The following is a 12,436-nucleotide window of genomic DNA, read 5'->3' as shown; positions in this document are numbered from 1 at the left end:
TCCATGGCCTTAGTAAGCATTTCGGCCTAGGGATCTCTGACATTTACTGCGCCTATAAGGCTGAAAGTCCGAAGCCTTTGACGACTGTCTACGTTCATACGCTACTCTATATCTACATCGCGGTCGGTGGTCCTGAACTCAATCACCTATCCGTCAAGCGTGACAGCCTCACCTGATAGCTAGTATGGACGGCAGGCGCTGAGGAAAGAGTAGACGAGATCTTTCTGAACGAATGTGATGGAGGCCTTAAATAAACCGACCTCGGCAAGTTTGGGGAGGAGCATAACGTCCCGTATAACCTTGAGTCTGCCATCATAGGGAACACCCCATCGTTAGCTAAGAGGAATTTCGCAGCCTGTCTCGAGACTGCGTCCGGCTGGAATGCTGGATCCCTGCGTCGACGTCCTGCGTGCCGAAATGTTAAAACCGAGCAAAGATGCCCTACTATAGAATACGGCAATGATTACTAAATCAGCTCTGGATTAAACCTTATCAGCTTTGCTATCCATCCCTGGCATGTAAAGATCAGACGGGTGATAAAGATATCGCATAGCGGCGAGGATGGTCTGCTTGTAGGCCTTATCGAAACGGGCTCGCCCAGGCACTAAGCGAGCACACCTTCACTGATTTCAACCAGATTTTGTCGCGGGGGCGACCAGTATTGTAGCAGCATACATCGGAATGTCTGCTGGTCATTTATATGTTTCTTCCAGGATCTTGTCTGTGCTGTATCGGGGAACATGAGGTTATCCACGACTGTTGCGCCGTTAGATATGTACTCTATGTTCTCTTGATAGGATTTTAAACTTAGAACAAGACCTCTGAAACCTATTACGCTTCTAGGCATATGCGCATGAAACTGAGGGTTTAAGACTCTTAAAAAAGATTACATTGCTGTCGAACGCTTCTTCCACTATAGCTGTCAGTCAATGTCGCTAGTGGCACAGGCGCGCGTCCCTCAAGCAATTAGATAGTGCCGATGTCAACGACGTCGGGGGTGGAGCTTCACGTCGAGTCCAGCCAGACATTACGGATGTAATGCAAGCAGTTAATAACCTCTTCGTCGCAGTGTACGGCCAAATATTTGTAGAACGTAACCAGGGTATAGATTACTGAGTAGACCGGTAAAGTGAATTAAACCATCCAGGCCGCTAAAGATCTTGTGATTGGTCTTTAGGATATTGAGATTGATCTTTTCCTGAACTCCCAGTTCCGCTTTACATTCCCTAGAGCCGCTTTCTTTCCAGAGTTAATAGACCCAACGAAAACTTCAGTCGACTGGATACTGTGCTTAGTATGAAAGCTTGTGAAGCTTCTGGCACTTTGAAAGGTTCTAGACGACGGCAGACATAGCCTTGTGCTTAGTCTCAATTAAAGTCTTACTGTACACATAGCATTGCTTCTAAAAACTATCTTAGCAGCTTCCACCCAGTGTTAGCCATTAATGTATAATATTAGACGTTGAAGAATTGGCTGCTAGCCATTGTATATAGTTCAATGGAGTACATCAACTGAAATGTCAAGTTTTCGTACGTTTGTATCTATCTCAGTATGCTTAATATAACTGTCGATAGCATTGTAGTCTGAGTTGTAGTTAAGATGTTTTCTAAGAACAGCTACTAGATTCAAGAGGATAGTTAGGTTCAGCTCTTGTGCGAAATCTCAACGAAACTTCAGGAAACGAAAAGGAACGTAGACATTCCAGAGGTAGTAGTCACTATAATTAAAACAACATGCAAACCAAGAGCAGCTGGTATAAAAAGTACGCAGTTGGCTATATGCAATAATATGTAAATTATAGTCAGGATAGATAAGTATCCATTCAATATACCTTCGCCAAGCTTTCACTTATAGTGTTCAGCCGCTACAATTATATACATTTAACTGATATCAAGCAGCTAAACATTGAGAGTTGGGAAAGAAACACTTGCGATTCCGATGTAGACTGAAAAAAATTGAGAAATGCCTGTGTAGAGATCAATTTAAACAAGAAATCATACCTTTATTCCATAACTACTTTAAACCGACACTGAACATAGATAAGACGCAAACCAACCAAACCCAATCCAAGTACCGGTCCTGCCTAGGGATTTAAGCACCTAAGTCTTGCCCTGTCGACCACTGAGTTCATTGAGCCAGTTACTCATATTCTATCATGCGGACTCCTGCGAAAATGTTCATCCCAATGTGATGTATCCCTTCCGTCTCTTCGGAAATCATGCAGTCTGCAGCCAAGCGGCGGAAATTGCTGGAAATACCGGAAAGAATGGAAGATGTGCGACACCAAGGATTAGAGCCTAGCCAGGTGGGACTGGTCGCCACAAAACTTGAACGTGCCGAGCAACGATTGCAAGAGATCGAGATAGATGTCGTAGTGAAGCGTGAAGAGCTCGAGAAGACAGTCATTGAGGCCAGACATCAGAAGGATCAGCACCGGAAAGCCGAGTACTTTGAGGAAATGCAGCGAGCTACAGACAAGAAAACCCTAGTATTTAAGACGACTACGTAAGGAATATACTGTCCCGCCTGAGCGGCGGCTTAGGTGACTTCTAACGAGTCTTCAGACAGTTTGCCTTGTGATTAGGGTTTATGCAACCAAGAGCGATGGCACTAGACTACATTTTCACTACCCAGGCAGCAACTAAGCCATTTGTGTGCTCTGATAGGCTCGCCTATAGAAAAACAGACCAAGTATGCATGCTTACTCAGTCTGTTTCTCAGGGACTAATTCAAACAAGAGGCGGACATCCACTCCACCCTTAAAAACAGCGACTATCTTACTGTTTGTGTTGATGACACGTGTTCTGGATTGACAACTTCCGCCATTACAGCGTTATGAAGCTCCTCAACTGTTCTACCCTCAAGATCGAGGAGTTTTTCGGCTCCTCAATACCAAAGTCTTATGTCGTCCTATCCCATCGATGGGAAGCTGACGAAGTCACCTACCAAGATGTAATCAATAATGCCAAGACGTTGGCCCAGAAGCGCGGATGGGCCAAGATACGCGAGACTTGTCGCATTGCGCTTGAGCGCGGGCACAACTACGCCTGGGTCGACACCTGCTGCATCGACAAGACGTCAAGCGCAGAACTCTCCGAGGCCATCAACTCCATGTTCAAGTGGTATGCCAACGCGGCAGTTTGCTACGTCTTCCTCTCAGATGTGGGAACCAACCAGGCCTTTGCGGAGTCTCTGTGGTTTACTCGCGGCTGGACATTGCAAGAGCTCGTTGCTCCGAGGGAGCTTCTCTTTTTCGACAGAGATTGGGACCTTATTGGTACTGGAGCCCAACTTTGCGATGTCATCCATCGCCGAACCGGCATCAGCGAGAAGATTCTGCTCCATGGCTCTGCTCCGGGACCAAGCATCGGGGCACTCCTTTCGAGTATACCGGTGGCAGTCCGTATGTCTTGGGCAGCTACACGGGTCACGACTCGAGAGGAAGACAGCGCGTACAGTCTGCTTGGCATTTTCGGCGTCAACATGCCCATGTTGTATGGCGAGGGACGCGGTGCCTTTATGCGTCTGCAGGAGGAAATCATCAAGGAGACGAATGATCTTACTCTTTTTGCGTGGATTGCCTCTCCCGGAGATTCAGGGGCGCAAGATCCGCCAGAGTATCGTGGTATCCTGGCCAGTTCCCCTCGAGAGTTTAGAAATGCGGGCAAATTGGAGTTGAGTCGGGATGCAAAGTACAATCCCGAAGTAGGCACACCTTGGTTCATGAGCTTCTCTGTCATGGGGGAGGTTGGCAGTGGTGTTGGTCAAAAAAAGAAAAAGCTGACAGACTCTTCCGAACAGTACACCATGACCAACAAAGGTTTGCGCATAGTCGCCGAAACCACAATGGCAGAAAACAACACGCAACTTCTCGGCCTCGGAAGCCATGACTCCAGCGACGGCTCACGGAAGGAAATTGGACTCTATCTCGAAGACCAAGGAGGCGGCGTCTTCCTCCGCGCCAAGCCGCACAAACTCGTCAAGCTTGCGAAGAACGCCCCACAAACTTCGCACACAATCTATCTTAAGAAACACATCGAGACAGAAGCAGTCACCCAAATAGCCACGCGGATGAAGTTCGTCTCCCACGGTGCCATCCGGTTCCACGTCTTGTCCTCATCCATCGAGATCATATCCGCCTATCCCGCCCGGATGTGGAACCCGCAGAGGCTTATGTTCATCACGGATGGGGAAAGTAGCTTCGCCGGGTACATCTATCTTCGGTTGACGGCGAACGTAAGCCTGGATGGCGTAGTGGCCTGTGGGTTTGATCCAGAGGTAAAGATGTGGTTTTGTCCAGGTTGGAACGGGCGGGATGCGATATATGAGGCTGCGATGAGTGGCGACATGAGAAGGATGCGAGAAATCGGTGTTCGGGATGGTCGGCGCTGGGTTACTGGAGAAAGATCGAAGAAGATCATCGGGCTTGAGGTTTCTGCGGGGCCAGGGCAGCAAGGCTTTGATGTTTCTCTTAGACAGTCGAACTGTACGGTTATGTAGTAATTCACGGGGAATGGCGAACGTGGCCTCGGCAGCATGTTCGTGTATCCTGTTATAGATGTATGGCGGCCGCAGACTTGAGAGGTCGTCTGTCTCGACATCTGCGAGGGGCTCACGTTGCCGCCAGCGGTTGGTTGATACGCTGCTACCTGTGGTACGAGCAGATGCGTTGAGTTTGTTTAGAGCTTCTATGAGGCTCCCGATATCCGACTTGAACCTGTCTTGAGGTTGGTACGTGGTTTGTGTTAGGCTCGTGGCGGTGACTCCATCTCGAATCCGACGAAAGACGTCCCTCCTCGCACTATCAAGTGCAGAGCCTGGTGAGGGCAGCAGTGAACGATTGATTGCCCAATATTAATGTCTTGCCCAGCTGGCACGCTGATGCATATGAGAGATGTCCATTAGGCCCAGGTCGGGATCGAGGATCTGAAGGTCCAGTTCCCTCTGGACAAGATACAAACTTGGAGATGCTACTTTACGCAGCGGATGGGAAGAGACCCTTGCGAAGAAGAGATCCGCCAAGAAGTCTGTCGTATGACCGTGGACATTATGCAAAGGATCAGCAACTTGCCGCCCAACGGTCACAACGGCCAGGTGATAGAACGTGCTGGCGTTGGCAACATTGGTGCCAAGGATATTCTCATACAGCCAATCGAGGGCATGAACCCAGAAACCTCGTTCCAAGATCTCTACGCCGTCAACATCACCTCGGCCCCGTACAATACGCAGAAGGGCGGCTGGGACCATGACGGCCGCGTCCAAATGATCGGTCGCAACTTTTTGAACTTTGACCCGCACGGCTCGCACATGATCTCAGAGGACGTTGCGAGAACGACGCTCGCTGCCTTTAACGCTGCCTTTTACACGCCCCATGGCAAAGCACGAGCGTGGAAACGCGAGGAACTGGAGCCGCCGTCCTTGGAAAACGACCAGCCGCGATTTTTCGACCTGTTCATGGGAAACCCAAAGTAGCTCACTAACGACTGGGGCCACACCAAGTCGATGGATTCATTGTATGACCATCACCAGCGGAAAGGGTCGTGGTTTGGGATGGAAGATGTATCTAACTCAAATGACGAGTCCTCGGATGAAGACAATGAGTACTGGGTCCCAATCGCCAGTTCTGGCCAGCCAAAGACTGCCACAAGGACAGCTCCCAGGCCGAGAGAACCCCTCTCAAAAGAACCAGTCATCTTGAGGCGTCTCATCTCGCCAAACGTTGCGCAGCCCCCAGTCTACATTGCGTCAGAGAGCATCGTTGGATCCTCAAAGTTCCCCCCGGAAGCAAAAGTCGTACCCCTTGACAAAGAGAACTGGCTATTTGGCTTAATCGACACGCTGCACCTTCGAGTGTTCAGTTTCGCCGAGGAGCCTACCGTCGAGAAGCCAGTCCCCTTTACTCCTGACAATGAGTGGTTTCAATGGTTCAGCCAGTTCTTCACCTGGAATAGCAGGAGGAGCTCTGACCCCCTGCTGGGATTCGCCATGTCCATGACAGCCAACGAGTGGGAGATGCAAACGATGACAAGACTAACCTTTTTCATCACCGTGCCATTTATCGATAAGCGAACTTTGGTCATTGACACGGACAAGGGTGCCGAGCACACATTCTCCCGGATCAGTGACACGGGCAGTCTAGTGTCGTTGGCCTCCCTGGCCAACATGCTCATCAGTCGGCGCACCATTGTCTTTGGATTCAACAAGCTTGCCGATGCCTTCAGCGCCACATTACAAGACATGAACAAGTTCGTCGGCATCGACTTGAACAAGTTCATCGTACTCAAGCTCATTACAATCAACGGCAACCTGCCTCTTGTATTGGACACAGATAAAGACTTTCGCAACGCACTGTGGTACAGGCCCGGCATGGAGTACGCCGCCGATCTCCGCCTGCAGTTTCACCTCGAGACCACGGGATTGCAGAGTTGGCTTTCCGTCATCTTGGACAAGATTAGGGTCGACAAGATGCTTTTGATCCCGCGGAAAAAGGCCAAGTACGGATATAGTGCTAAAGCGGACGTCATCCAGTCGACTGAAAGCGTTACTTGTCTCTGCAGTATTTCGATTCCTACTAGTAACCTTCAATTCGAAACATGCATCAGCCTCACAGAGGAAAACCTTGCCGTGATCATGAACGTCAGGAGGCCGGAAACGCCAACGGAGCTGGGAGCCATAAGTGGAAGCGGCGGGCTCCTTAAGAGCATTGGGAAGTGGCTAGCAGGTGTGCTGAAACTCGATTCTCTCGGCTTGAACGACAACTTGGACAGAGCAACCTAAAAGGACAGTGCACTCAGGAATCGTATCTATAAGTGCCTCTAGTCTCTAGGACTAACTATGCATAGGGAAAGGGTCTGCTGGGATCTATAAACCTAGGTGATTAAAGGTATCGTGACTAGTTCTGAAAAACTAGTGTGACCGGAATACCCCGATGAAATCCGAGATGACCCAGACAGGCCGAACGGGCCCGGACGGGGGCATTACGACAGAAGTCCTTGATAGGGAATGCCCGCAGAGTAGGATTAGCAGCAATACAAGTGCTTGTCTGCTACAGAAGGCTGGCAACAGGCTACTACCATTTCTATATAGTAGTATTTGTATAGGCACGTCTTAGATTCATGACGAGTATTGTTGTAATCGCTTCACGCTAGTTGGACTATTCACCCGGGCCGGAATAATAGATTTTCGGATCCACACCAAATGCCCCTCCCCGGTCCGGACCAAGCGGGTCCCGCACGGCGACCCCGTGGTAGGGCATGTCTAGGACGTCGCAAAGGCTAGAAGGTCGGTCCTGAACCGCAGGCTCGCTTCTAGAGAACCTTTCCTAGCTAGCAACTGCATCCAACCTGTTTCCTGCGCTGGGTTCTGTAGGTCAAGCCGCTCATATATTCTGCCAAGAGGCAAGTCGGATTTCCTACTAATTACTAGTGCCGCTTCACAGTCACTACCACTAAACCCCTTATACTGCTACCACTACTAACCCTTAAAAAGACTAATAGCATTATACATACATAGCTTGATTACCTTCTATAGTCTATTAATATAGCCGTTTATTGAAATAGAATAAAGAGGACGAAGTGTTGCTTGTAGCCTTTCGTCTAGAAACCAGGCTACCGTTTACCTAGCAAGATAAGTAACAACTTCTTTTTGGTTGCTTGTAAACTAAAACAACTAGCCTAAGAAACGCATCACTATGGCTGTATAAATGGACAGCGATGACGATAATTCTCAGACGCCACTTCCCTCAACTAGCGCAAATGGAAGTTTGGTCACCATTTGCATGCTGCTGGAGAACGGGCCAGATACGGAAAGCAGGGATAAGAGGGATCTAACTGAACTCTCGTAGGCTGCTGCCAAAGTTCACAAGAGAGCTGCCAAACACTCTAAAAGCTTAATTATATAGCCGTGTGCTCGTCGCGAAGCCTAAAGCGACATAGGAACTATACCAACCCTATAGCCTTAGGAGAAACTATAGCTAACTTACTATCAAGAGCACACCACTAAACTGAAAAGACACCTTTAGACAGCAGTTAAGTCTATTAACACTGCAAACGCAAACTATCCTTAACCTGCAGGCTGTAATAGCTACGCTAATTACTGCTATCTCCCTACTTGTCAAAATGCAGAACCTATCTAAGCTCAGTTATATCTACTAAGTCATTGCTACATTATTATACATAGCTTAGCATGAAAAATCTGCTAGCCTGTTGTAAGAATATGTATGTGTTAGCGGTGTGATATTATGTTGCTGTCGTCTATGTTGATCTGTATATTCAGTCGTCCTGTTACTGTAGCACACTCGGTTAATTCTGCCTTACGTTCTAATGTATTATTTTTCGCATGTGCATTGCATAATGTACTTTTTCTCTTTTTCTAGGCTTTCCACATCTGTTCCTATTCATGTACTGCGCTCTATAGACGTATAGTAGAAAGACAGGAATTGGCCTTAACGACGTTGAACATGCGGAGGTGCTGTTCCTGACAGAAATTATCCCCCCTTTCCTATCCATTCTGGAGATGTATGTCTCGAAGAGATACACCGTGCCATGGGCGAGAACACAACCATATAGACGTTCCCCAGGACGATCTCTCGCCCGACTACTGCGAGGCGACCTTTAATAGACCGCCTAGTGGCGATCAGCTGAAGAAGTTGATAGATTTGGCAGAATAAGAGAACTTACGGCTGAGCAGTGATGAACGGATCGCAGCAAATATACCTCGGTAGATATTGTTGAGTAGCAAAGGGGTGGTCATCTTGCCACTTAAGAGAGGGATCCTTGCCTTGAACGAAAGCAAGCTATTCTTTGAGGCAACTCTTCGCGGAAGGTTATCAACCAACCGAATCTTGAACCTATTCGCATACCTACTCTGTGACAAAATGTATGTGGGTAAAGGAATCAGGATTATTGGAGAATGATGAACTCCGAAACGACGCCAGATATCCCCACCGCCTCCCCACTCATGAGTCCTAGGATGATGCATTCACCAAGAAGGAGATATCGGCCGTCTGACGCTGGACGGATGGCGTACGGGAGCTCCATACCGTCAAAGACGCAGATAAAGTCTCCCTCCTCGGCGATTGGTGGTAGCCAGCCTATCCTTCCGTTCTCAGTCCTGCCAAACCGCCGGTGCAGCTTTTCCAGTATCATGCTTTCCAGGACATGGCTTGATTCGAGGCTCATGCTTGCAATTATGGCGGACAACCAGCTGATAAAGTCGTTTTCGTAGGCCATGACTTTGTAGAGATGTATCTGAGTAGAAAACTCGCTCTTGACCACTGCCAAACTCTGGGGTACCTCTTTGTTGATGAGGGAGTCGCCTAGCAACGCATTTTGGAAAGCTTCCTCGGCATTGGTCGTGCTCGAGGTCTTCGCAATTGCCAGACATTCTTCTAGCCATTGCCACCTCCGCCTCAGCATCGTTTGGATATTGTTCTGAATGAGTTGGAGATTCCCGTTAAACATGTTTTCGACGATGCGAGCGTCGCCAAGACTTCTGTTGTCCGACCCGAGATGTCGAACCTTGTCAACGAGGCGGCCCCGTATCCTCAGCGTATCCCCGCCATCGTCCAAATGCGCTTGCAGCACTGTGTCTCCAGATGCGTTATAATCTTTGTACTGCTGTACAGAGAACTGGGAAGCCAAGATGCTTCCGTCCCTGTCCTCCAGCACTCTTTCGATGTTTGGCAACCAAGAGCGTACTCGACTCTTTAACGGCGCAAGGTAGACAAGAGACCACAGCAACTTGAGGCTCATGCTGTCGGAGACACAAGAATACGCGAGCTGTCGGCAAACCTTCTCCATTGGGCTTCCATAGTCGATCAGATCGAAGCGGTCGGCATCGGATGCGATTCCTACCATTGCAAATATGTGATCACGGGGGTCGGCGCATCTAAACTCTAGCGTCCTCACGATGAGAAACAACAGGAGTTTCTTCTCTGGGACCGCACAGCGCATGAGAAGCGAAGCCCGGAGTAGAGTTAAGCCCAACACCTTCGCACCCGCCTCGAGAGGTGTCGGGCAGAACCGCATGAAAAGCTCCTTTACGTTTGGGCACCACTCGACGAAGTTGAGCCAGTCAGCCAACATCGCCCACGGGAGAGCCACTCTGCCGACCACCAAAATTGGCCTTTGCGACTTGACCAGCTCTTGGATGACCCACTTCCGTGCAAACCACGGACGGTTGAGGAGAGCCCAAATATGTTGGAAGGCAGCTTCTGATTTCTTGCCGAATGCTTCCTGCAAGATTCCCTCGGCCTGGTTTCTGGTGATAAAGCCTGGGTCGGACTCCAACGAGTCCCAAGCTACGGCGAACCTGCGTAACCAGCCAACGGCCATCTTAACTTCGCACGACTCCTCGCCAAGCCAGATAGCTGTAGAGGACGCCGCGGCGTAAATGTCGCCCATCATCCTGACCTGCTGGTTGCGCTCCAGGATATCCTCCTGATTGATGCAGAGCGCGTCCGCCCAGAGGTAGGTCTCACAGGCGGGCTGCCGGAGATGTAGTAAGGCGCTGTGCAGGCTGGGGCCGATCTCCATCTTAAGACCCGAGCAGAATATTCCTTTTCGGGGCTGCGGATTGCCCCATACGTAGGAAACCGCGGTGAAGGATGGCGTTCCGTCGAGGGGGGTGTGCACCAGCTCACCAGACAACTCCTCCGCCTCCGCTCCAGCATTGAGCTTCAGGAGGCGGATTTGGCGATTTACTGTGAGCGGGGAGTACTGGTACTTTTTCATGCTGGTTGATTACTGAAGGGAAGCTTTTCTTTGACTATATGTGGAGAGAGAAGAAGGTAGGAGAGTCAGTTCTAGGAGGGTGTTAATCGCCGGTTGGCACAAGGCTCGAGGGCAACGGCTTGGCACCTACGAGTTCATATTATTGGTAGGCATGAAATGCTTAGTTATAAAGAAAGCATCTATAGGTACTATAGTGGAGGAAGCGTTAACTAAGGTCAGTACAAACTGCTCTGGCCCTATTCTTGAATTAGTTGATGCTTCCTTACTACATGCCGGTATTTTGCTGTCTGGAGTTTCAATCCAAAATGCTGATTGGTAGCGCTGAGGGTGCTCTCGGTCACAAAGTGCCACGAAGGGATTTGGGTCGTGTAGCCTGTTAGGTGAGTTGCGGCGGTGCGATTCCTAAGTGACTGGGCTGACAATGTCTTAGTTCTGCTTTAGCAGCAGGCTCTAAGCAAAGGCTGCAAGCAAAAAAGTAGACTAGCATATGTAGCCAAGAAACAACTCCAGCCTTGAAGCGCCAACTCTGCAGCAATCTGGGAGAAGGTTAAGGACAGCTTGTTGCACTCTGAGGTAGACATACTAGACGCTTCTCTTGCAGCTGTCGTCTCTGACACCTGCCCGTGACTTACTTTGACGTGGATGCCTGGCGAACAGGTGTTGAACAACAGGCATCGTGTGGCCGTAAACGACCATGTTCCCTAGGCCGGATGAAACCTGCCGTACACACGCAGCCCATGCCTATCCGCAGTGTATTGGAGGCGCATCGAGAAAGGATGGGTCGAGGTCTCACCTGGCTGAGCTGCAGCACGGCGGGTCGCTCGGCGAGGGAGCACGCGCCGGCAGTCGAGGGTTGGGTGATGCGCTCCTGGGCTGCGGTGGACGCGAGCGTCGCTGGCTGGCGTTGCTCTGGGTATCGTTCGGAGGTTCTCCCTACCCTATGGCCAGCCTACGCTTACACTGCCTACCAGATCGCACCTGAGGGCATAGCTTTGGTCCCCAAGACAGTGAACATCCTTGACTGAAGGATGCTGACAGGAACCTTTCGTTACCGCTTTCTGCGGGCAAAGTGTGATGATTATGGGACACGGGGACTTCTTGGCAAATAGTTCGCCTTAGCGGCAGTCAAATATGGACCAGAGCTGCATTCACCGGCTGCAAGCCCGCTGCATGCAAGTCATGCGAGGCAGCAAGGATGATTTAGCTTGTAATTGTGCCGCCTTCCAGTCGTTTATGCATAGCGGCTTCACACCGGCGGGCGCACTATTCGCGACAATGCCTAAGTATGCCTTGTCACTTGCATTGTTAGCCACCTCTTCATCTGTAGCCATGCCCAGCCCAGCGTCTTGCCCTTTGGGGCGACGACACCAGGCACGCCATCTGAGGTGCAGAGGTCGACCCTGATCAGGCTGCACTCTCTCGAGCACTGTGACTTGGCCGCAACAAGGGGACAAGGTGACGCCCATGATGAACCGGTGCCTAACCAATCAGTACCTAATCAATTTGTTCCTCATTGGCAGAGGGGCCTGAACACTTTGCCAAAACTAGGCAACCGCATGATTTCAAATCCAAGCTGCGCCCTCCCAAATCTTGAACCCTTGCACTTGAATGGCGGCTTATAGGGTACTTTCTGGAGACTTTGGAGCGCGAGAGATTAGCCCTAATGTTCGAGAGGGTAGGCGTAGATGATGGTATTGCGAGGT

At 49.9% G+C, this 12,436-nt stretch overlaps 4 protein-coding genes across 4 annotated transcripts; 3 read left to right on the top strand and 1 right to left on the bottom strand.

The window, feature by feature from the left end:
- Positions 1–2,218: 2,218 nt before the first annotated feature.
- On the top strand, positions 2,219–4,500 carry CH63R_09673 (HET domain-containing protein; the record flags this gene model as incomplete). Its single annotated transcript, XM_018304647.1, has 2 exons — positions 2,219–2,505; positions 2,832–4,500. The coding sequence occupies 2 exons, from the start codon at positions 2,219–2,221 to the stop codon at positions 4,498–4,500; spliced, it is 1,956 nt and encodes a 651-aa protein (XP_018156670.1).
- A 549-nt stretch (positions 4,501–5,049) lies between these two features.
- CH63R_09672 (uncharacterized protein) lies at positions 5,050–5,472 on the top strand (the record flags this gene model as incomplete). Its single annotated transcript, XM_018304646.1, has 1 exon — positions 5,050–5,472. One exon carries the CDS (start codon positions 5,050–5,052, stop codon positions 5,470–5,472), a length of 423 nt encoding a protein of 140 aa, XP_018156669.1.
- A 78-nt stretch (positions 5,473–5,550) lies between these two features.
- Positions 5,551–6,777, top strand: CH63R_09671 (uncharacterized protein; the record flags this gene model as incomplete). The annotated part of the gene is made up of 1 exon (XM_018304645.1): positions 5,551–6,777. One exon carries the CDS (start codon positions 5,551–5,553, stop codon positions 6,775–6,777), a length of 1,227 nt encoding a protein of 408 aa, XP_018156668.1.
- Positions 6,778–8,900: 2,123 nt separating this feature from the next.
- CH63R_09670 (Heterokaryon incompatibility protein) lies at positions 8,901–12,199 on the bottom strand (the record flags this gene model as incomplete). Its single annotated transcript, XM_018304644.1, has 4 exons — positions 8,901–10,702; positions 11,366–11,474; positions 11,527–11,666; positions 11,986–12,199. The coding sequence occupies 4 exons, from the start codon at positions 12,197–12,199 to the stop codon at positions 8,901–8,903; spliced, it is 2,265 nt and encodes a 754-aa protein (XP_018156667.1).
- Between the last annotated feature and the right edge of the window lie 237 nt (positions 12,200–12,436).

Source organism: Colletotrichum higginsianum, chromosome 6, assembly GCF_001672515.1.
Source record: "Colletotrichum higginsianum IMI 349063 chromosome 6, whole genome shotgun sequence".
Classification (NCBI taxonomy): domain Eukaryota; kingdom Fungi; phylum Ascomycota; class Sordariomycetes; order Glomerellales; family Glomerellaceae; genus Colletotrichum; species Colletotrichum higginsianum.
This window is presented reverse-complemented; position numbering and strand designations above follow the sequence as displayed.